Genomic DNA, 24,869 nt, shown 5'->3' on the forward strand with positions numbered 1-24,869 from the left:
AGACTCTTCTTACCCCTAGCTTGAATTAACTGATTCTCTGTCCGATTTCTCTTTTCCTTGCTCTTCAAGAACCATTTTTGGTATGAACCTTCCTAGGCAAATACAAGCCACTGGAATCCCTGAGAGCCCCTTTACCCACAATTCATTTGGTCTCACAGGTTGTTCCATCCTCCCCAAACCCTCTCAGTCTAGACTGTCCCCTCTCCTAGAGGCTCTTTCTGGAACCCCCAGATCCCACCTGCCATAAGCCACAGTAACCAAGGCATATTCTGCACTGAGCCATGTCCACGATCCTCAGCATCCCTCTGAAAATAATTCTCTTATGCCCAATGTACAGGGAAGGAAACTGAGGCTCCAAAGGGCTCATTGCTCTCAAGAGAAGATAGCAGGAGAGACATAAAGCCAAAATGAGTCCTGAGGTCTTTCAGAAGCCCTCCTGCTGTTCCTCTTGCTCCACACTAGAGGAGCTATGCCTTGAAGTAAGTCACCACGGAGACAGAGAATAAAGAAAAGGATCAAGAGAACCCAAATACAGAGAAGCCAGGGAAAGGGCTCCCACTTTCTCAAGAATTTTGCCAGGTGGAGCCAGGCTCAAGTAAACCCAAGCATTTCAGAGACCCTTCTAACACACATTTCCAGGCTCTTCTCTATTCTACTGCCCTGGGCAGGGACCCAGAAAAGCATCTATACAGGAGATAGACTCAGCACAGGTAAAGATCCCCAAACTTGCTGGGGATTGGGTGCTAGAGCCAGGCAGGCCAGGAGTGCAGAGGGAAAGATGTGGCTTAGGATATGTCTGGGTCTGTCTCTGGGTCTGACTACAGCACAACAACTCTTGCAGAGATAGAGCAGAGTGCTGTTGAGGGTGGTTGGGGCTCTGTCTGCCAGCACCTTCCCATTCTGAGCCTGCCTCCTCCCACCTGATCCTGCACTACGCAGCACTTCCCCCCAGCCTCCAGGATGACGTTGAAGGTAGAAACAGTGAAAGCTGGAGTCACAGGTTTCTGCAGGAAGCTCCCTCAGCCAAGGCGGGAGGGTGTTTACAAGTGGGCAGAGCCTTGCAGCTCCAGGGCAATTTGGGCAAGAGAAGGGGGTGGGGGAGGCATCTTCAGAGCCTGTTCTACCTCCTCTACTCCTCCTAACCTGACATACACAAGAAAGCCAGGGAGTGAGGCAGGGGTGAGGAGAAAGGAAGAGAAAAACCATTGAGACAAACCTGGAAGCTCAGATCGCTACGTAAAGCTTGGCTTCTTAGCATCCTACAGAATTTGCTTCCCCTCTTTCACTTTGAAACACCCCTTCCCAGCTATCTACCTTGGAATCTGGCAGTTTTTCCCTTGTAAGAGGAAAAAGGGAATGAAATAGGGGAGAAGGGAAAAAGAAAAAGCTAGAGAGCCCAGCCTGCTCTTCCTAAGAAAGCTGGGCCTTGGCTCTTCCCCTCTTCCCTCTAGCCCTTCTCTCTTGAGTGTCCTTCAGAAAGCCAAGGAGGTGCCCAGGACAACTCAGGCCTCACCTGAGGCAGGAACAAAACTGGTAAAAGAGGCGGGGGGCTGGAGGAATTGTTTTGGAAAGTTACAAGTAGCTCAAAATAGGGGCTTAGCACGAGCAAGCTTCCTCAACCTTGACTGTAATAAAAACAGATAATGCGTGAGTGAGCTGGAGAGAGCATGCTGGCAGGGGCCGCAGAGGCCGGCTGGATGCAGACAGTTTAGAATTCAGAGGAGATGCCAAGTGAGTAAACAGCGAATGAAGGATTATCCGGATGGGCCAGGAGCTGTTCCAGCAAGAAATTGGACGGGGACATGTCAGGATCCACAAGCACTTCGACTCCTCATCAGGGAGCGAGACCTGGTCAGCTACAAGGGCCTCATCCATACCTTCCTTACCTCCTCTCTCCCTCTCTTTCCCTCTTTCCCTCTCTCCCTTTCTCTCTCTCTCTCTCTCTCTCTCTCTCTCTCTCTCTCTCTCTCTCTCTCTCTCATGCAAAAAGCACAGCCTTGGGAATAATTGTTTGCATTTGTACCTTGCAAAGTGTACTTTGCAAAGTGCTGGCCACTTTACCAAGGGTTTCAAATCCATTATCACATTTAATGTTGTTGATAGGGATATCTTCTGCCTGGTGATCCCCTCCCCTTACCATATCTACCTCATTTCATACAAATTCTTGGCTTAAGGAGGAGGCCTAGTGCGCCAACCTTCCATCTTTGGCTTCAAAACAGGAGGCGGGGAAGACAGGCCATCTGCAGACCCTAGAGAGCTGCTGAGCTCAGAAGTCACCAGGGTTAAAGCCATCCAGGATGGAGGGGACCAGGGGTCAGCTCTGAACAGGGATCCCAGGCTGAAGGATATCTAGCCACGAGTTAAGTCAGGAATCTGCTGCCTCACACACACACTCCCACCTGAGTCCCAAAGCCGATGAACTGCCCAGGAAGCCATGAAAATGATCATGTCCATCAGAACAGCAGGAGCCCAAGACGAGTAGGTGAGATGATCCTGCCTCTCCTCCAGGAGTGCGGAGCGGAAGCAGGATCAGGGACGTGTGTGATGATTAAGTGCGGGCCTTGACCACTAGTTACTCTTATGAATAATGCATAGTTGTGCCTTGGCCTAAATCAGCATCTTATTGTTATTAATAATACAGGGCTGCAAAGAAGCTGGGGTTGGAACGGTGTGCTGTATTTCATTTGTGGATCTCAGGAGCACTGTACAATTCCTCATCTGATGACTCAACTCTACCTCCTCAGGCTACAGGCTTCCATATAGGACGTGGCACCTGTCCTTCCTGACTTCCTCCTACATGAGGCTTAGCGCCATGAAGGCCACAGGGGTGAGGAATCATCTACTCTGAGTTTCAGATCCCTGGCTAGGGATTTTTTTAGCGGGGGAGGGGAACGCTCAGTCCTTGCCAGGGATCTGGAGGATACACTAGCATGTGAAGTGGCTCCCAGAGATGTCTGAGTCAGGTGATTAGCAGGATGTAGAAATCCAGATGTGGGAGAGATGGATGGAGAGTTCTGCTTCTCCATCGGCTCTATGACCTTGGATTACTCACTCATCTGCCTGGTTCTCGGCCTTCTTGTTGGAACTTAGGATGTCTGAGGCTCTCTTTCATAGGTGTTGTTTTACTATTCCAGCGTTATCATACCACAGATGATGAGGACAGAACCGCCAGGTGCTTTGCGCTGTCCATGGTGCTGAAACCTCTACCCTCTGCTTGCCCCTGGCCTTGGTGCTGAAACCTCTCTCGGGCCCTCCTTTATGGCTTCCTCTTCTCCACGCCCTTGGCATTGCTTTTGACAATAGGATTCAAGAAACTAGAGCCTTTTCACAACGGTATCTTAGTGTTTAACACTATCAGTTCCTCCTGATCAATCTCCAACTGCAGACTGGTGGATCTGAAGGGCTCCTTCAGCTCAGCTGGTGAGGACCCCCAGGGAACCCGGACAGAAAGAGTTTCACCAGTAATATAAAGAGCCCTCTTCCTTCCAGGGTAGCCAGCCACTCTGCCTCCTGGTGGCTGGCGTGGTACTACTGCACCCAGAACAGGAGCACAGAAGGTCCCCAGCGGTGGTGCTGGGCGGGCAGGGAAGGAGCGGCAGACGGTATGGCCCCCGCCGCCCCCTCACTGCTCCCGGGGCAATCTGGCACTCTGAGCTTGCAGCATTGCTCACACCCGCACACTCCTACTTGTCTGACTGTGTCCTGTCTCCTTGAGTGCATGCTGGCCGGGCCACAGCGCAGGCTCAACCCAGATGACCAGTCCTGGGAATAGTAAAAACTTCCGGCTCCCTCCTCCAGAAGGGTGGGGTGGACTTGTTGAAACAAAACCTAACCATTCCTTCTGCTGCAAGGCCAGCAAAGTCTCTCCCAGAGCAGAAACCCCCTACTTCACAATCTCCAGAACAAGAACCTTGCCTACAACACCTCCCTAGGAATAAGTGAGGAGCTGGGGGCAAGATGGGAAAGAACACAACTGCAGGACACTCCTATTCTCTTAATCTACAGCTAAGTAGCAATTATGCTTGGTGCTTCTTAAGACTACTTAAGATTAGCCTCACTAGCTGGAGAAACTCCCCTCCTTTGGCAAACACAAAGCAAAGCAAATAAAACCATCTGAAGATAAGAGCTGCTATAGATCCAGACATGGAGTAAAGCTGATGACCTTTAATGACAGTAGATCCAGCCACTATCACTTATTGAGCACTTGCTATACACCAAGCACTGTACTGAGTTCTGTAAACATTATATCATTTGGCCTTACAACCCTTCCCCCTCCCCTGCCCTGCCAGAGGAAGCATCATGTTCAACCATGTGACAAATGAGGAAAGTAGGGTTGGGAGAGGTGAGGTACCCACTCAGATAGGGTAGCTGGTGAGTATTAAGACTGGCATGAGCCAAGCACCAATGGTTCACGCTTGTAATTCTAGCTACTCAGGAGGCTGAGGTCTGAGGATCGTGGTTCAAAGCCAGCCTGGACAGAAAAGCCCATGAGACTCTTATCTCCAATTAACCACCAAAAAAACCAGAAGTAAAGCCATGGCTCAAGTGGTAGAGTGCTAGGCTTGAGCCAAAAAAAAGCTCAGGGACAGCACCTAGACCCTAAGTTCAAGCTCTAGAACCAGCACCAGAGAGAGAGAGAGAGAGAGAGAGAAAGAGAGAGAGAGAGAGAGGCACACATGTGAAACCCTATGTGCTCTGAATTTAAAGCTCAGCTGTGTGTTCCAGAGATCCATCTATCCTTAGGTATTGTCAAGCCCATGCCACCTCTCCACCATCCTCACCTCTCACCCGAGAGCCCTGTGGAAAAGACAACAATGCCTCATCTCTGTAGCACTTAGAGCCTGCTAAGTACTGTGAGGGCCAAGGTGGGCAGGGATGGACAAGCTAGGATTATATAGGAGAGAAAATAAAAGGCTTGAAGAACAAAGTGACTTGCCCTAAGTTGCACAGCGAGCATATAGTCAGAACCCAGTTGAGATGGTGGGCCAGCCAGCTGGCCAGAGCCTAAGGCTGGTGTCCTGTGGGTGAGCCAGGCAGGGAGTTCTAGGTGTCTCCATCTCGTGAGGGGCTTTCTGAAGCCCCGATGAGGGCTGTATCCCCCCTTCTCTCCCCCAGGGGCCATCAGCTGGCTCAGCTTTAACTTGAAGTCTTGGAGTCTCATTCTAAATGAAAATTTTTTCCAGGCAATTACCTTCTGCTAATTAGGAAGCAAGGCTGCCAGTCCCAAGGCCCTGAGTTGACCCCTTTCTCAACTCACAGGGGCGGGGGTGGGGGTTGTGGAAACACTAGGTAGCAGACACAGCTATGGAAACTGCCTGGGTCAGGGCCTGTCAGGGCAGGGGTCGGGGCAGGGAGAGTATGAAGGAAAAGGACAGTTCAAGGAACTGGAAGAAGGAAAGTGAGGATGTTAGGGAGGGAGAGGCTCAGTGAGCAATAGCACCAGAGGCCATGAAGCTAGAAGCAGCCTGGACATATCTCTGCAGAGTTGAGGAGACATAGGTCCTAGAGCAGCAGAGGGAGTCTGGGATATCTGGAGAAACTGGGATACAGGAAGGAAGAAGGGAAGGACTCTGAGGAACCAGAGGCAGAGGAGAGGGAAGGACTTCTGTACAGAGAGGAAGAAGGTACCTTGGAAAGTGGTCAAAATTGTAGGAGAGAGAGAGAGAGAGAGAGAGAGAGAGAGAGAGAGAGAGAGAGAGAGAGAGAGAGAGGAGACTCCAGGAAGGGGAAGGAGAGAGGAAGGGCAGGAAGGAAGGGGGAATTGCTGGAGGAAAACCCCAGAGAGAAGGGGGAGGAGGATGGGGAAGGACAGCTTGGAGTGGCAGATCCCACGGCCACAAGAAGGGCTCTCTCTACGTCATTGTCCTTGAGCCTCCCCAATGTCAGTACCCAGCCAGCCGGGCTTGCACACCCTCCTGCGCAGCCACAGGTGCGGGCGGGCATGACGGCAGGCCACCAGCCAGCTCAAGCCCCAGATGCTCCACTCATTGTGGGCAGCCAATTGACCTCCTTCCCTGTCTGCCTGCCACCTCCTCCACTGGGCTGAGCCAGGGCCCCTCCTGGGTCATACAGCAACATGACTTGAAGCCTTTAGAACTGTCTGGTCCAGCTTCTTCACTTCTAGGGGTAGGGGGAGGATCAAGGCTCAGAGAGGAAATGGTACTCATCCAAGGTCATATGGCCAGTGGATGCTGAAGCCAGATGCAGAGGTCCACCCAGTGGTGGGCCCTGTTCCCTTCCCTCCTGGGCAACAATGACACAAGAAGACGGGGATCTTGGTTGCCAGGAAGTCATACTCTGATCAAAGCTCTGTGGACAGTGGGGCAGTGAACGGAAAGGAGCAAGGATGGCCACAGGTGGAAGGGAAGTGAAAGACGGCACTAGGTGGAAGGGTTCTGGCAGGGTTCTAATTGCAGCAACATTATCAAACACCTAGTAGGCAGAGTGTGCCAGCTACTTACCACATGGTATGCAGGACTCCGTTTGATCCCCATGACAACCCCATAAAGTACACAGCACTGTTATCCTATTATAGAGAAGAAACTAGGACTCACGAGGGTTGAGTGATTTGGCCACATCTACAGAGCTAGCCAGTGAAAATGGTGCCAACTCTAGTTAGACAATGGATCTAGGGTGGTCAGCTATGTCAAGGCCACTGCCCCAGGACCCCTACAACATGGCATTAGCTGAAGGCGCTGAAGTCTGAGTTCCCAGGACCAGTGTCCAGCTCTGGCAGGTGAGGGGTTCGTGTGGCTCCTAGGGGGCAGTACCATGAGGCCCTAGACTTGATCAAATCCTCCTCTTAGGACACCACAGTCTGGGTTGTATTGCTGGCTCTGCTGCCAAGTTACTGTATATCTTTGCACAGATCATTCGCCCTCTCTGGGCCTTAGTGCTCGGCAGTAACTGTACAGGCAGTCTTTGGCAGTTTACAGATTCAAATACCCCATTTCACAGGTGGGAAATGAAGTACTACAAGGTCAAGATGCCCAAGGTCACAAAACCGATCAATAAATACATGGCAGATCTAGATTTGAATCCATCCCTTCTGACCCAGAGCCCCGTGCTCTGAAAGTCTCTCAGATTTCCACACGGCCCCATGCCCCCATGTTCCACACCTGTTTCTGCGCTTCCACCCTGCTTCTAGGTGGCCTAGCCCTGCTGGGCAACACATGTCACAAACATTCCAGAACAGCCCAACTCCCAGCAGCTCGATTCACACACGCATGCGCACATACGTGTACCCTCCCCACACATACACACACCGTGTCCCCCACTCTGGTTGATGTGTGTTATGCTGCAGTGCACGGCCACGTGGCAGTGACGTGGGCTACCACACCCTTTTCTCCTCCGCTTCCTTCTAGTGCCTGGGTGGCTGGCTCATCAAATCACATACCTGCCGGCACCCCATCCCCACCGCCTTCCTCATGCCTCTCCCTGAACAGACGCAGGCACCTCTCCAGGAAGGAGACAGCCCCGGGCTCAGCCTGGCTCCAAAGATGCCAGCAATCTGGGGGCGGAGAGGGAGAAAGAGACATCAACTGGAAGCTTGGCGGGTGGGGAGAGGTCTGGGGTCCACAGTTCCTATTGGAGACCATGTCCACCCCCTCCCCCAGGCCACTGCTGAGTTCTTACAACCCTAGGGGTAGCCACCTCTTGTTGTCTCTGCCAGATGTGGGGCCACAGGGGCACCTGGAACAGAGCACCTGCCCCTCATCTCCTCACCACCACGATTCCGCTGATTGAGTTACCATTGCACCCCTCCGTCCCATTCCTGGTCCCTGCTCTCTCCTCCCCCTGCCCAAGCATCTCCGAGTTCTGGGTATTTTTAGGCCTCAGCTGACAGGCTGTGAAATCGCTCCCTTCGCACCTCCCCAACCAGGCGGGGGCTGGAGAGGGAGGAATGAGGTTGTGGGGGGGGGGGGCACACAGACGATTCATGAGGCTCCTCTGGGGCTGGCAGGTGCCAAGCTGGGAGTGAGGGCTCCTCCCATTTTCCCCAGGAGCCTCCCCTGGTGAGAGGATCCCTCCACCTTGCCTGGAGAAGAGGATGATGGAGACAGGGTGGGTAGGAGCTTTTACTCCATTCAGGGACCTGAGAACAAAGGCTTCAGAGGACAGCCCAAGCACTAAAGGAAGTGCTGGGGACACATTCTGAATCCAGCTCTGCAGCCAGTACAAACTTCAAGCGCTCCCTTCTGAGAGACAGGCTGAGAGACAGGCTGGCTTGGATCCTAGTAGGGTAAGGGAGGTGCCAGGCAGTGGATTCAAGTGGTTAGGACCTTGCCTTTGAAGTCAGGCTGACTCAGTCTTATCCTACATCTGCTGAGTGACCCACCCAGGACCCTCCAGCGTTCTGGGGCTCCGTTTCCTTATCTGTAAGACAGTGACAATTTGATCTCCCTTGCAAGACAACTGTGAGGATTAAATAAAGGAGCCAAAGGATCTGTGAGACTTCCTGCTAGAACCTTCAGTTACTCCCAACGACCCCTTTCTGGGCTTGCTTTCTTCCCATAGCAGAGGTCCACCCTTCATCCTGGCATCAGGCTCTTTGATGCCATCTGACTGACCCCCTCCCATGGAACAAATCCACAGCTAAAGTGAGTGAGCCCTATAGGCCCTCTCCCTACTTCTCATTTCAGGATGAATGTGCGTGTGCGCGCGCACGCACACACACACACACACACACACACACACACACACACGAGCACACAGACACAAATGCCAACCTGTGTGCTACCAGGGTCTCCATGTGAGGGTGTTTGCCCTGAGACGACCCCCCCAAAGGAAGTAGGAAGACATACCCAGGCCCTGCTGGGAACCGCCCTTGTGCCAAGGGCCGTGGGCACAGAAAGGGAGGCGGCCCGCCGAGTTGCCGTGGAGACAGTTTGGCTCTGATGGGGCACTGGAGCTCAGGCCTGGTGGCTAGAGGGTGGCTTCTCCAGGGCCTGGGCCCAATGCCCAGGGTAGGAACAGACACAGAACCAATCCTCAAGAACATTATCTGTGCCCCCCAGGCCTGGGCCTTCCTATCTTGCTAGCTTGCCCACCTAGCTGGTCATCCTTGAGAAGACTTTTCTTTCTTTCTTTCTCCCTTCCTTCCTTCCTTCCTTCCTTCCTCTTTGTCAGTTGTGGGGCTTGAACTCAGGGCCTAAGTGCTCTCTGTCCCTGAGCTTTTTTGCTCAAAGTGAGCACTCTATCACTTTGAGCCACGGTGCCACTTTTGGTTTTCTAGTGGTTAATTGGAGATAAGAGCATTTTCCTGCCCAGGATAGCTTTGAAACGCAATCCTCGATCTCAGCCTCCTGAGCAGCTAGGATTACAGGCACGAGTGGGGTTACAGGGATGAACCACCAGTGGTCCATCCAGCTATGAGAAGCCTTTTCTGATGCCCCAGGAAGCAATGCTTGGATCTTTGTTAATGCCCAGCCCCATCAGACTGCCCATTCCCAGCCACTAGATTGCCAAAGGTAGGATCTAGTCTAATTGAGTGGTGCACAGCTCTTAATGTGGGTAAGCTGGGACCCAGCCCTGTGTAGGTAAAAGACTGAGGAGAAGCTGAGCAGAAGTAGGGGCAGGAATGCTCCCCACAGCGATTCCTGCTCCATCTACTTGCCTGCCTCTGACTCTCCCATCCTCCACACTCCCATGCTGTTCACCTGCTGAAAAGCTTCTATTGACTTAATTGAAAAAAATCCAGCTTTGGTATTTGTGAATGCTAGGACCTTTGTATTCTGACCCAAGTACCTTCCAAGCCTTGAATCCTGCCATGGCCTGCCTCCCCGTCTTCCTTCCAGGCAAGTTCTGCACTCTGACGCCACAACTAGCCAAGACCCCTCAGCTCCCCAAGCCACTGATAAGCTGTCCCCATCTTTCTTAAGGTCTTGCTTGTACAAGCTCTTATTCTGCCTTCAAGAGCCAAGGCCCTACACCCAGAGCTCACACTCGGGTCCAGTAGTGGGGCTGAAATCCCAGACCGACTTCTTTTACTTGTAAATTCTCACTTGCCAGGGCTTTCTGAGGATGGGCCAGTGTGCTATATACTTAAAACAGCCCCAAGCCCACAGCTGGCACTCAACAGCCTTGGGTATTCTGATGATACCTGTCACCAGCTCAATGAAGTCCTGCCCAACTCTGCCACCAAGAAAGCAGCAGGCATGTCCTCTTTGGAGCTCCCAGAACTCCCGTCCCACACATCAATCACTGGGTACACGATAATGTTGATAACAGCTGCCGTTGGCTGAGTATTTACTATGTGCTAGGCTCTCTGCTGAATATGAATCCTGCCTTAACTCACCTCATCCTCCAGCCCCCCACCCCCCTGAGGAGGAGAGAGCCATGTGGCCCATTTCACAGAGGAGAAAACTGAGGCCATCTGCCAGCTAGGGTCTATGTCAAGACTTACATGGACAGCCACAGCTGGCAACATACAAGCAAGGTGCTTAGAATACAATCAGTATTCCATGAATACAGCACTTGCTCTTTTGGCTCTACGGATACTCAGGAACGAGGGCAGGGTGTGTTGAGAGGGGACCCCTTGCAAAACACAAAGCACCCCCATTACTGGAGAGAAAAAAGAGCAAGGACTCAAGAGGGGTCCTGAGGCTGCCAGGGATGGGATAAGGGATGGGCAAAGTGGGCAGGAAGCCCCAATATCTAGACCCAGTTTACTAGGGGACTCTGAAGGGTGCTGGAGTAAGTCACCAAGGTAGGGCCAGGTTGGGCAGAGCAGAAGAGGGCCCGGGAACTGCTGGCCGTGTTGGCCGCAGCTCTCTGGCCCTGCTGACACCACCCTGTGGTAATGAGATGGATCCAATTTGTACCCAGAGCCCCACGGGGAGCAGCTGCCGCGGCAGGGTTTGAAGTAATTTAATTGGACACATTAGCCACACAGCTCTCTCCTCCGCTCCCCTCGTGCAAAACCTCACGCAGGCCTCTCTTTCACGCCACCCAAGCCCCAGCCTCTCCAAGCTAGGGCGCGCCTATCTGCCCTCAGGCTCCTGGGACCTCTAGGCTTCTGGTTCTTCCCTTTCTCGGATACAAGCAGCAAGTCTGGGAGCCTGCTGAGGTTGGGGCTCAGATCGCTCCCTCCTGTCTCCTTCAACAGACAGAACAGGGTCACCCTGTCTTCTCTTGGGCAGCACTGGAAGCCCCCAGCTTCCCGCCCCCCGCCCCTCTCACTCTGCAAATGAGCAGCCCCAGCAGCACGTGCCTCTTCCAAGAACATCTTTGGTTTTGCCATTCTGGGGGTCATTCTAGAGGCAGGGTCAGTCCTTATCTCAGTCTAGGGGGGAACCTACACTTGTGTGCTCATGCATGTACACACACACATACCACCCCATATCCACACCCAAGCAAGCTTGCTTACAGCCAGGCAAGGCTTTGCTCCCCAAAGACTGAGGCCTCAGAGGTGGCTAAACCAGCAGGTGGAAGGTGTGGCAGAGGGCAGGCAAGGTCCCTAAAGGGCATAGGTCCTGCCTGGCTGGGCAAGGGCTGGGGGAGGAGCCCTCCCCAAAGCTTATCGTCACAGTTCCCTGCGCACCTCAACGCACCTTGCTACAAATACACTCATTAGCTGCTGTTTACAGCGGGCACGGCGCTCCGATGAGCGCTGCTATTACTGCGGGCCAGCTGCCGCCCGCACACACGTAGGTACACACAGACACCGCTTCTCCCCCGCCCCGCCCTGGAGCCCCATCCGTGCAGTCACGTGAACATAGCAACCCCGAAAACATCTCAACCCACCATGTAAGTCAGGTCCCGCCAGGCCCCGCAAGGGACAAGACGAGCCTCCAGGCAGAGGCCACGTGGAACAGGCTGACGTCCCAGCCCACCTTCCCACCAACTGATCTAGAATGCAGGCATAGGCTCTGGGCGCCATCCAGCCCCTTCCACAGGTCCCGTTGCTGTCTGCCAACTCTGTTCCAACCCTTGGGGAATTGTGCTGGGTGAGACAAAGTCCTGTACCTCCAGATACTAATTGGCCAGGGTCCAGAAGGTCTGCCCTCACTGCCTGGAAGGTCAGGGACCTCCATGTCCATGGAACTGGCACAATTTGCTTGGCACCACTGGCTGTGGTTCCCTGGCAAGGCAGGAGGGTACCCAGGCAGGGCCTGGCACAGGCTAGCTCCGGCACCTGGCCAGACCAGTGACTGCCCTGACAGAGAAAGCTGACCTCACTGGCCACGCGTGCCACCTGCCGGGCACTGCCCATGGAGCAGGGGGCTGGCTTCAAGCAAGGCCGCCTGTGCCCACCTGGGATGCTTTAGTGTTTCTCAGGGGGCCACAAGGCTGACTCTTCCTCTGGCCTGGGCCTCCTGGCCCCCATGTGGCCCCCCTCACCCACATCTCTCCTGCTGTTCTCTGCCTCATTCTCCTGGGGGAAGTGGTTATTGAAAAGAAAAAAAAAAACAGTCCATCAGATTCAATAAGGATTCAAAGTCCCTGTGAGAATAGGGGGTGGGTGGGGAGTGGGGATGGGGGAATGTAGGGAGGGGAGGGAGCCACACATGCCTCCTCTGCCCTTCCCACAGACAAGCTATACCACAAGGGCTGGCAGGCAGACATGCACTGTGCTGTTCAGAGTCCCTGAGGCCTGAGCTTGGGGACAGCCAGGGCTAGAACCCAGCTGCCCCAAGGTGGGTCTTTCGCTTACTTACTCCTACCTTACAGCTGTCTCTTCACCTGTCCCCAGCTGGCTCACCACCCTCCTACCGTCGGCTTTGGCTCACCATCAAAAGAGAACCTTCGGGGACCATCTTCATCCCTCCACGGCCCCTCCCTCGGGACCATCTTGCAGTCCTTGGGCACCCAGCTGACTGGTCAGGCTGTCCCCCAAAGCTACAGAGCAGCATGAATCAGGGCCAAGAAAGAGCCAATCTCACATCAACTTGATAGGTTGTGGGTACTGGCAATTGGTCCATACCCTGAAGGGCACCATCTCCCACTCTGATGTGAAGTCCGCTCCCTCCCAGGCTCTCTCCCTGCCATACCTGTTGGGAAGCTAATGAATCTTCAGCCTCAGCCTCTGCCCTAAGCCTAGGATACAGGCAGCAGGGTACTTGGAGGAGGAAGGGCAGGCCAGAGGAGGAAGGTCCAGAGGCAGTTGTCAGGGAAATGATGGAATGTTCAGCACTGCTTCCCCCACCCTTGGTCCTCCCCCCATCTCCATCCTCGGGCTTTAATCCTCCCAAGATACCCTTAATCTGCCCATACCTCTAACTCCTGCTTCACACACACACACACACCCTCCCTCATTGACCTCGACCCCTAACTTGTACCCAGAAAGTGCAGGGTCAGATTTGGTTCCTCTGCCCACCATGCCAACGCCTCTTCCCTCCACTCAGTTCATGTCTGTCCCTCATACCCTAAGGCATGACCTGCCAGAGTGTGTAAGAGACAGCCCACTAACAGGTGGGACAGACTTAAGGTTTGGAGCACTACTGCTCAGCTCCCAGAGGGCTTGGGGGCTGGCAGGCCGTCCTTAGGGCCTGACCCCTCTCTCAGCCGGTCCCTCTCTGGCCTTGCTCACTAGCTCACCACAAGGTCACCTCTCCCTCCCTCCTCCTCCGGCTGTCCTGCCTGTCCTGCCTGCCCACTGCAACGCTGACCCCTGCAGGCGTGCTGAAGTCCTGCCCGGCCAGGGAAGGTGGGGGGGGGGGGGGGCGGGGAGAGGAGCAAGCACTCCAGGGAGAGAGGCTGGGCTGGCCAGCTTCAGGGGGAGCAGAAGGCTAGGCCAGGGCAGGCTGAGCAGTGTGCAGAGCGGTGCCGCTCAGGCCTGCATGGGAACGAAGACATCTGTGGTCTCATTCATGCTGGACTCCCGTTTTTCTTTCACCGTCCCTTTCTTTTACACAGGAGTAAAATGTACCAAGTGTGTGTGTTGGGGGCGGGGGGAGAACTCCAGTCAGGTAAGGTCTTACCTCTCAGCTGTCCCCCCCCCCCCCCAGTAGGGACCTGCAGAGTGAGTGGGTGAAGAGCCAGAGTACCCACAGGGATCTTCTAAGGGAGGGAGCAGGAGAGCACAGGAGATTTTTTTTTTTTAGAAGCAGAATTGGGCCGCAGGTGTTGGGGGGGGGGGGGAGGAATGAGGAGATTAGGATGTAAGAGGTACTTACTGGTTCCTGGGGGACCAAAGGGGAGAGAAGAGGGGTTGGCCTGAGTCACACAGGAATTAATTTGCATATCTCCCTCCTACCTGGTGCCAGGCAAAGGGTGGGCAGGAATGGGGCGGGACACAGAGTCCTGGCTGGGGAGTAGCAGAGTCAGGAAGACCTGGGGTGAGCTGCAGGGAGGCATCTCTGGATCTGGGGGCACCAGGGACCATGGAGGCCAGACCCTCTGCGAACCCTGGAGGACTTGGAGCTAAAGAGGCTCTCCAGCAAGGCTAGCACCCATATCAGAGAGAAGCAAACCTCAGGCTAGCCCTCTTCGTAGTCAGAGCTATCCCTGGCGCAGGCTTGGGGGGAGAGGGGAGAGGGGAGGGCTGCAAGGGGCAATACAGCTCCTGTTCAGAGGAGATGAGGATAGGAAAAGGTTCAGGAGTCTTGAGTCTGCCAGGAGCAGCACTGGACTCCAGACTCTTTGCCCAGAAGGTGCCAAGCACATCAAATTGGCCTCTCTGAAGAGGGGCAGAGGCGTTTGGAGGGGTAGTGATGTCATGATGCTCAAACATAGGAGAAAATGAGGAGGGAGAGAAAGGGGATGTAGGCCTGGGTCTAGAGGCTGGTGGCCTAAGAGGAAAGGAGTAGGGAACCACCAGTCTGGTAAGAGAAGGGGAGGAGAGTGTCCCTCCCCTCCAGCTGGTCTCTGAACTAAGCTATGGGCTTCTGAGAGTGAACCAAGGGACACAATGGTCCTGTCCTTAGTCCTAGTATGGGAACCTTGCTCCTCTAAGAGAAAATGCCCGGGTAGGTGAGCTGGGGCTTGACAGATGAGAGGAGGGCTTCCACCAATTCAATGTCCCTTCAGCCCTCACCTAGAGGACATTCACAGCAGGACATAAGGCTCCAGGGAAGCAGACTTGAGTGGCCCTCACCCCCTTAACCCTGATGATGAGTGAGCATCATGCCTGGTGCCCAGTAGGTGGTCCTCATGGCTCTGGGCTGAAGTGAATGGGTGGAGGTGACATCGGATCCTGCAGGAGGCAGGGGTGGGCAGAGGTTGCCCCCTAAAGGGAAAGAGCAAGTGTGGGTGGGCTGGGGCAAGAAGGGGCAGAGCCAGATGCCACGATCCTTGTAGCTCTAAGGCCTTTCTGGGGAGGGCCTTAGAAGGGTGCACTCCCCCAACACCTGTACCCCCGAGGGAGCTGATGTGTCAGAGCCCGGCGATTCTTCTGTTGGGAGTAGGTCCTAGGCTAGATCTAGGCTCTCAGCTTTGAAGACAACCCGGAAAGGGAGCCCCTGATGGCAGATCTGGTGGACGGGGGAGATGAGATCGTCTCAGGTTGAAGCTGGGACTAAGCCTGAGCTGGAGCTGCAGGGGACCTGCCTACAGGTGGGCATTGCGTGAGAGGAGGCGTCAGAAGCCAAGGAGGAAATGGCAGGGCAATTTCCCCTAGGAAGGAGGAAGAGATTCCTGGCTTGAGCTTGGAAGACGCTGAGCAGACAGACCGTGGGCTCCCCGGCCACTCCCTTCGAGGAGCAATGCAAAGGGGTGCGGCCCCTCCCCCTCCCTCCCCGCACTGAATGAGTTTGGGGCTCTTTGCTTCCCCCCCTCCCCAGTCCTAGGTGCACATTCCCCCAGCACCCCCATTGTCATCTTCCCTACCCAGCCTCCCCCCCTCTCACCCCCAGCTCCCGCAGTCCCCCGCGCCCAGAAGCCTCCCTGCCCGGCCGCTGCACCACATTCCCACTTGCCCCCATATACAGTTGGCACCGCCGATGCCTCTCGGCTCCCCTGCGCTCACGATCCCGGGCCCCACGCTGTAAGGATCGTGGTCCCGGGGTCCCTCCGCGCCGGCACCCCCGGGCGGTGGCGCCGGGAGAGCGGGGGGTACCTCTGGGGGCACTGCCCGGCTCCCGCAGGGGCAGCGGCTCCGCGCTCCGCTACACACGTTGTCCTTGGGCTGCCGGGGGAGGGGGGGGGAGGAGATCCTTGTGGGGACACTGCGAGGCCGGCCCGGGCATCCAGCCTGGCACTGTCCAGACGGCGGGATCTGGGTTCGAGCTGGCGCCCGCGGTGCTGGGATGACCCCCGGGGGGAGGGGGCGAGTCCGTGCGCTCCAGCCAACAGCAAAGCCCCAGGGCTGGGGCTCCGAGACCGCTCCCGGCTCTGCCTCCGTCCGGCCCGCCGGTGCGGGGCGCCCCAGCCCGCGCGGGGCCGCGCTTACCTGGGCTGGCCGCCTCCGGGTCCCGGTACATGGTCCCCCCTCGTCGCCGGCTCCCTCCGGGCTCCTCAGAGCCGCCCGCGGCCGCACCTTGCTCCGCCGCCGCTGCCGCTGCAGGGCATGGGGCCGGGCGACCCCCGGAGGCGGGTCCGAGGGCGGGGGCCGCGCGGGGCTGCACCGAGCCGCCGAGCCGGGGAGCGGGGGCCGCCCGCCAGCCCTCCCGCCCGCCCGCCGAGCCTCCTCCCTCCGGCCTGCGCGCCGCGTGTGCGCGCCGGAGCGTGTGTGAGTGTGTACGAGGCGGGGTGCGTGCGTGCGTGTGTGTGTGTGCGTGTGTGTGTGTGTGTGTGTGGTGTGTGTGGTGTGTGCGCGCCCGGGGCACCGCCGGCGCCGCCCGCCCGCCGCCGCCGCCGAGCACCGCTGCCACCGCCTGCGCCCGCGGCCGCCCGCTGCCGGCCGAGCGCGGCACTGCAGCCCGCGCCGCCGGCCCGCCCGCCCGCCGGCCCAGCCGCCGCCGCCCCGAGCCGCCCCGAGGGCACGGCCGCCGCCCCGCGCGCCCGGCCCGCTGCCGGATCCGCGCGCCGCGGTGCTTGGAATCTGCGGGCCCCGCCGCACTGCGCGACCAACCCGACCCGTGCTGCCCAGATGGCAGCGGCCTCGCACCGCGCTGGGCCACCGGGTAGCCGGCCACCTCCTCCGAGGTGTCCTTTGACTCCATTCCGAAAGGCGGAGCGATCCACGCCGGGTTTTTCGCGGGCGGCCGCTCGAGGGCGTCAGCTCCGGACTTGACACCGCAGGGTCCTTGGAAGACAGGCTGGTGTGAGCAAAAACCAGGAGTGGATTTTTTCCTTTTTGCTAGCGCTGGGCCTGGGTCGGCCACGGCTCCCATTCCCAGCTGGAGCGGACTGGGCTAGAATCCCTGTCCTCAGTGCGGCGCTGGGTCTGATGACCCTTCTCTCTTACTCCTGCAGGCCTTTTAGCCTCTCCCGAAGCGGGCCCTCCCCTCTTTCTCTTGAGCCAGCACCTCCGTAGCAGGAACCAAATTCCCCCTTCCCTGCCCACCCTGACGTTCTCCCGGCTGAGTCTGGTTTAGCGGAGTCCCTGATCAGGGGAACCCATTTCTTTTCTCTGCAGCATGCAAACTGTTTGATTCCGCCAGTGAGGCGATCTCCCGATCTCCCAAGGACTTCAAAGGTGGCATCAGGCAGAGATCTGCCAGTATCCCCCATACACACCTAGCACACAACAGACACAGACCAAGACACTTCCCACAGTGCAGGTCTGCCGCTGCCCCCCCCCCTCCCCGCAAGAGGGGTAGGCAAGAGGGCAAAAGGCCCGGGTCTGCAGAAGCATCCTGTCCTCCCCTCTGCTGAAAATCCAGATCCCAGGTGAGTCCGGCTTCCCAGACTCAAGAATTAGTATTCCCACCCCAGAAATCTACTGTATGGGCTCATGATCAGCCCACCTTCACCTTTATGAAGAACAGCAGACAGCACCTTCTCACAGGGTTAAGCCTCTGTCCCAAGTCTCCCCCCACCCCCCAACACACACACACACACACACACACACACAAACACCATCCCCTAGAACTCACATGGAACCACTTCCCACCCCCTGTACATTCACCTCCACCCACAGCTTTTCCTGTTGAGAAACAGATAAGGAAATTCCCCCCCCCCCCCAACCTTCTTTAAAACTGTTCCGGTGGAGAACAGATTTCCTGAGATTGAATATTCTAATTAAAAATGGAAGGGGGGGGGGGGAGAAAAAAAGAAAGAAAGAAAAAGCATCTGTAGGTGAAGGCCTGCAATTTTCCTGTGGCCAGAATCTCAGCCCTTACCCAGTATGGTGAAGGGCCATTATTCTGTTCCAGACCTCTGCAGCAATCCACAGTCTCTCCCCGCACCCCACCCCCCTTTTTTAAATCCCAGGTCTAGGGTACCAACACAGCACCCTTTAGGGCCTGACAAACTCCAGAAAGCCAAGCCAATAGATTGGAATTCTAGGGTCTTGTGCCTTTGCTTCTTTTCCCTCCCACCTCCAGCTGTCTCTCATTGCCTTGTAAAGAGTAAATAGTGCGCCCTTCTGGCACCTCCCTCCACCCCAGCCATCAATGGGCACACAGAAAGATTTCTTGTTCAGGAATCTTTCCACCCCCAGAGCCTCACTGCCCGCCCCTCCTCCCCGCCATCAACCTGAGAGGAGAGGGACAGCAGAACTTCCTGTTGCAGCTCAACAGGTCTTAACTGGGCATCTGGGATCACCCAGTTTCTCAGAGTTGATGGAGAGGCCATTTGAGAGATGACTCAGGCTGCCTCCTCCCATAACAGATGGTAAAGGCAAGGCCTCTAGAGAAGGAAGACTCAAGTTGCTAAAGCCTCCAGTGCTTCACAGCCCAGGGAGCTATTGAGAGCCCAAGAGAAACCCTTTGTCCTGAGACCTAGCCTTTGGCCAACCGCTGTGAGATGGAAGAGAAGGATGACACCTGCTCCCACTGCCAAGAGCTTAAGGCCTGACCCTTACAAACAATAAAAATCTCAGCCTCATGCACTCCCAGCAGGCATTAGACAACCATTGTACCAGAATGTCAGAGATGGAAAGTCCGCAGCCATGCCAGATACGAACCCCCAAAACAGCATTGGGTAAACCAAGAAGGCATTGGAAATCTTGGGTGGTTTTCTCTGTCTTGCCAGCTTCAAGAAGGACTTTAAAGATACCTTTGGTCTGGATCTCAGTCACTTTGTTGAGCAAGTTCAGAGGCTTTTGAAAGAGGCAGAAATAGAGATTTATGTAGCTCTGCCGTTACGGCTATGATTAACATGGGCAGACAGACATCTGGGCCTGTTTCCTCATTCCATACAAAGGGAATAAAAAGACTTATTCCTTTGATGAGTATAAGATTCAATGTGATGATACAGTAAAAGCACTTAAAATGATACTTGGAGCATATGACTGATTCTTGGTAGATACTGAGTGCCAATGATGATTTTTATTTGTTTATCCTTAACAGGGACACCACATACTCCCTATTTTATGTTTTTCCTGTCAAGGAAGTTCTTTCAGATGTCTAGCTTCAAATCATTCGACTGCATTTGAAGGCTCACTCTCTCCTGCTGGCATGTCAGATAGCCAAACCTTCTAAGGACTCGTGGACTGGGCAGAAAAGGCAGGAAAGAGTCTATGGGAGACCACGGTTCCTGGGAGATAGGAGATGGGAGGCTGTGAATCACCCCTGCCTGGCCTTGGGCTTTGCATCTCTTAGGAGAGGGCCTGGGTCTCTGATGCTAGCTCTGTTTCTCCTTTCTGGCACCCAGGGGGGAACAGGGTGCTGCCCAGAGAAGCCCTGTCATTCCATGACGCTGCTGGCCCCTGTGTCCTGGGTTCCATGATGTAGCAGGAAACACTGGCAGCACCTGGTTCCCGAGGGACTTCCACACAGCATGCTGTGGACCCCTCAGGCCTGTTTCCCATCTGGCACAGTCATCGGGGCCAGGTGTCCTGGGTCGGTGGCTTCAGGGAGGGACTGGAACCAGGGAGGGACATCTTGTCCCCTGAGAATAGATGCCTGGCCTCTACTCTCCCAAACAAGGCCCCCGGAGGCTGCCTGGCTGTGTTGCTAGGCCACAGCTATGAGGCAAGGTCCCTGGGTTCCAGACGGCCTCTAAACTGGCCTGGTCTCTCTCCCTCCAGTTCCTGTCCCCTTGTCCCCGCCTCCTCCCCCCCCCCCCCCCCCCCCCGCTACAGGATGAATTATTAATAAAAATGCTGAGAAAGCCGTTTGTGAAGCTCACGTGACAGAACAAACACACCTCTCTCCTTTCCATGTAGCAAGAGATTCAGATGGGAGTGTTGGCCTGCTTCAGGAGGGAAAGGCTGTGACAAATGGGAGGGGCCAAGGTCATGGGCATGCTAATGTGCCAGATCTCCAGCAAGGACTTGTCCTGCATGTGCTGCATGGTGGGTCCCTTCTTCCTCTGCAAAGATGGAGACTCTGGAGAGGGTAAAAGCATAGAACTAGCAAATACCATCGCCCTCCTCCCCCAGAAGGGACAGGACAGTCAAGTCCTAGAAGGCAGTTTCAACCATCTCCTTCCTACCTCATCGTAGTAGAGACAGAATCAATACTTACTGATTAATTACCTCCCTTCTCCAGACCCAGGAGCCAGGGTATCTCATGTCCTACCTGGGGCCTAGACTACTTGGGCTGGGCTCTGCTGAGGAGGCCTGGTCCTGAAGAAGCAGAGACTGGCATTCTGAGTTCAGTACCAGAACATTAGGCTTGAACTCTGGCCCTGCCTCTCCCTGTGTCTCTAGCTTGTTCGGCTTTGGCTATCGAGTTGACCTCTCTGAGCCTCAGTTTTCTCATCCATGGAATAGGGCTAATAATTACACTATCTAGAGATATCAAATATATATTCGGAAGCCAGGTGCCAGGGGCTCACACCTCTAATCCTAGCTACTCAGGAGGCAGAGATCTAAGGAGTGTGCCCTGAAGCCTGCCTGGGCAGGAAAGTCCATAAGAGACTCTTAACTCCAATGATCCAGCAAACAACCAGAAGGAGAGCTGTGGTTCAAGGAGGAAAGAGGTAGCCTTGAGTGAAAAAGCTAAAGACACTGCCCAAGCCCCAGTACTGGCATACCACCAACAAATTAGATAGACAGACAGACAGACAGATAACAAATTATATATTCAGGGTTGGGTATCTTTCCTGGCTCCTTAGGGATGACTCCAGACACTAAGGCCCCTGCCCAGACTGACTTTCCCTCGTCCCAGGCCCTTATCAGATCCTGAAACCTTCTCTTGCTCCAAACCCACCTTCATTCCACCCATCTTCCCATCTCGTTTCTCCCTCTACCTTCCTCCCTTCCTAATTCTGTCCAAGTTGCTCTCTCCACCGTGGTCATCTGACACCCACATGTGCTTGGCTCAGGGCCTCCTAACACCTCACTGTCTCCTAAAGATGAAAGTGGCGATTCCTTCTCCCAGCCATCCCTACTTTGGGACAGTGGCAGTCTCCTTTGAAAGCTTGACTTTAGACCTTTGTTCCAGGACCACAGGCTTAGCTATTCCAACCAGGTTCTTTCTTCCAAGGCTTTGTTCATTGCAGTGTGCCACAAGGATGATGCTTAAAAATCTGTCCTAGCTATTCAGGAGGCTGAGATCTGAGGATCATGGTTCAAAGCCAGCCTGGTCAGAAAAGTCTGTGACACTCTTATCTCCAGTTAACCACCAAGAAATGGGGAGTGGAGCTGTGGCTCAACATGGTAGAGCACTTGCCTTGAGCAAAAGAGCTCAGGATATCACCCAGGTCAGATGGCTTCCAACTTTAGTGGGTCTGAACTCAGTTCTCCACCCTCTCTCCTTTACCCACTGTGACTGTGGATCCCGGGAGGGGGTGGGGAAGAGGGGCGAGCTAGTGGTTCATCTTCACCATCTCCCTCCCCCAGCACTTGCTGTGGCTGGAGCCAGCCAGTCTGCAGCTCAGGCTGATGTTTTCAATCCCTTTTAGAACCCATTGAACCGGCTTCACCTGCCTTTCAAGGTATTTAAAGGTTCTTTGACCGAATGCTTTTTGATCCTCCACTGATGGAACTGAGTACTGGCTCTTTCGCCAACTGCCCCCCTTCTCTCCATATGATTAGACACTAAGAGCTCTTTTTTTGTGTGTGATATTACAGAAACTTTCTGTGGTTTGTTCAAAGCCCACGACCTGGCTGACACCTCCCTGGGAGCCCCAAGCCGGTCAGCTCCAGCCTCCAGTGCCCAGCCCCAGTGGCGGCCTACTTAACGGGATCTTCCAGCCTTTGTCAGCTTGGACTGTTAGGAGCCTCAGTCTGAGCCTGGCTGGTAGAAAGTCAAACCCCTGATCCTTGCAGGGCACTTCAGTCTGGGCTGGGTAGGATGGGGAGGGGGTGTCCCACAGTCTTCAGCAGGCCCCACTTCTGTTCCCTACACTGTTGAGAATGTATAGATGGGTATTATGGAAGGTGGGGAGCAGGATGGGGGGGGGCGTCAATGAGATGGATTGACCTGCTTTCAAGGTTGAGTAAATGCAATCTTAGCTTGAGGCTGACTTGGGGAAACTGAGTCCCAGGTTTAAGATTCAGTATCTGGTGGTGGACCCCAAGGGCAGAATTTTCGAGGGGTGGCAGCGAGGATGAGGACAATGGAAGGCAGCACCTCCGCTCCTAATAGTGCACGGGCGGGGGGATGTGCACGTGTGCGTGACCCCTCAAAGCCTAGAGCTAGAGGAGGATGGCGGGCAGGGATGCTCACCCTGTCCCAGCTGGAGTTGAATCCCGCGGTGGCTGGGGTCCTACCCCAAGGCAAGTCAAAGGGTGATCATGTTGGGGAGAGGGTCTTACCACCCCTGGCTCTTTTTTATTTTTTTAGCCATTTTGGGGCTTGAGGCAAAAGCACTCTTCCTTAGATTTTTTCCCCCAAGGTTGGGGCTCTACCACTTGAGCCACACCTCCACTTCTGACTTTTTGCGGGTTAATTGGAGGTCAGAGTCTCATAGACTCTTCACCTCCCGGTACCCTCCCCACCTGCCAGGGCCAGGCTTGGCTTCAAACCTCAATTCTCAATCCTTCCATTGCAACCAGCTGAGTAGCTTTGTACAGGTGTGAGCCCCCAGCATCCCTCCTCCCCCTCCCCATAGCTTTGGCCTCATGAGGGTGTCAGGAGGCGGTCCCAGCACTCCTGGAGGTAGATGAAATTCAGCTTCCCAGGCCCCCTCTCTCAGCAAAGCCCGCCTCCAGGGACTGCTAGACTCTTTGGCCCCGCCAGAGCTCACACCAGAATCTAATCCTGCTCTGTAATAATCATAATAGCAGCAGCCACCATTTATTGAGCTCTGAGGGTTTGCCAGGCCCGAGTGCCAAATGCATAACACACATTATTCTACTTAATAGTCAGTCACAGCCGCCTGGTAGAGACGTCCCACACTGCCGTCCCCTTTGGAAGACGAGGAGGCTGAGTGCAAGGGAGGTGGCTGGCCTGCCCCAGGTCCTAGCCAGGAGGACAGGGTGGGGGAGTGGGGTCCACCGAGTGGGCTGGGCAGGCACCTGGGTGCAGCCCCAAAGTGGGGTGTGGCTCTGTCCATGAGGGTGAAGAAGGAGGGAGAAGATAGGGGCAATCCCCATGAGCTCTCTAGCTGCTTCATTTCCTCCTGAGTCCCTCCCCCCCTCACTTCCTACCCGCCCAACTGTGGGTGGCCCCCAAGGCTCTGTCCCCAGCCTTCATCTGTGTTCTCACCCCACTCTGTCTCTTCTTATGATCTCATTCACTCCCACAGCCTCGGCGTTTTGCTTTCAGCCCAACTCCCGGCCCTGTCTCTGGGGCTCTGACCTCCCTTCCCAGCCCGCCATCTCTGTTCTTAATGAAGCGTCTCCACCCGAGTGGAGTGAACTCATTACCTTGCTAGGGAAGCTGCTGGTCCGGGAAGAACCTTGTTCCCCCCTCCCCAGCCCCAGATGCTGGTCCCAGGTCCTACAGCCCCTCCCTCTCATCAGACCCTTTTCTTTGCATAGTGCCTCACACCCTCATCTCAGGTCAACAGTTACCTTCCCTAGTCCCACATACAGCCTCTCTCCCTCCACCTCATCAGTGGCTCCTGACTGGGTACCTGCCTCCCCCAGTCCCTTCATTCCATAGAACCCTCCCACAGAGTCAAGATCTCACCAGGGCCCCTCCACTTCCCAGCTCGGCTTTCCCTGCATGAACACCTTGCATGGAAGGCACCGGAATCTTCAATGGCTCTCCATTACTGGTAGAGTCAGATATGAGCATCATTGCCTGGTGTGGAGTCATCTCAGGAGACTGAGATAGGAGGATCATGGTTCAAAGCCAACTCAGGTTGGAAAGTCCTTGAGACTCTTATCTCCAATGAACCAGCTACAAGACAAAAGTGAAGCTGTGGTTCAAGTAGTAGACACCAGCCTTGAGGGGAAAAAAAAAAAGAAGAAAGAAAAAAAAAGCTAAGGGGCAGTGCCCAGGTCCTTAGTTCAAGCCCCTATACTAGCACAAAACAAAACTGGGAAGGTGGCTCAGTGGTAGGGTGCTTGCCTTGCATGCATGAGGCCCTGGCTTTGATTCCTCAGTACCACATAAGCAGAAAAAGCTGGAAGTGGCGCTGTGGCTCAAGTGGTAGATCGTTAGCCTTGAGCTGAAGAGCTGAGGGACAGCGCCCAGACCCAGAGTTCAAGCCCCACAACCAACCAATTAATTAATTAAAATAAAATGAAATAAACAAACTCAGAGTTCCTGTCAGTGGGTTTCCCTCTTTGGAAGCCCACATGGCATATCCCCCTCTCCCCCGCCCTTCCGGAGTCTCCCTGGTGAGTTTGAATTCTTCTCTTCCGTAGCCCAAAGTACTTTCCCTCTGGTGTAATTGCCTATTTTAATCATATGGTGGCAGATGCATGTAATCCCAGCCGCTAGAAAGATAGAAGCAGGAGCATCTCAATCCAGGTTCAAGGCCAGCCCAGCAAAGTTATCTAGGCATGATCATTATATTTTTTCTTTTTGGTAGTACTGGAGAGC

The 24,869-nt window shown here is 55.0% G+C and overlaps 1 protein-coding gene across 2 annotated transcripts in view; it reads right to left on the bottom strand.

Moving 5' to 3' along the window:
• Positions 1 to 16,401, bottom strand: part of Syt7 (synaptotagmin 7) — a 57,333-nt gene extending 40,932 nt beyond the window's left edge. For both annotated transcript variants that reach the window (XM_042676117.1, XM_042676116.1), the window contains exon 1: positions 16,331 to 16,401. In XM_042676117.1, coding sequence (XP_042532051.1) covers positions 16,331 to 16,361 — 31 coding nt within the window. In that variant the 5' untranslated portion in view covers positions 16,362 to 16,401. The remainder of the gene's footprint in view (positions 1 to 16,330) is intronic.
• Positions 16,402 to 24,869: the final 8,468 nt, after the last annotated feature.

This window comes from Dipodomys spectabilis, unplaced genomic scaffold (assembly GCF_019054845.1).
Source record: "Dipodomys spectabilis isolate Male_0828 unplaced genomic scaffold, ASM1905484v1 ptg000030l, whole genome shotgun sequence".
Classification (NCBI taxonomy): domain Eukaryota; kingdom Metazoa; phylum Chordata; class Mammalia; order Rodentia; family Heteromyidae; genus Dipodomys; species Dipodomys spectabilis.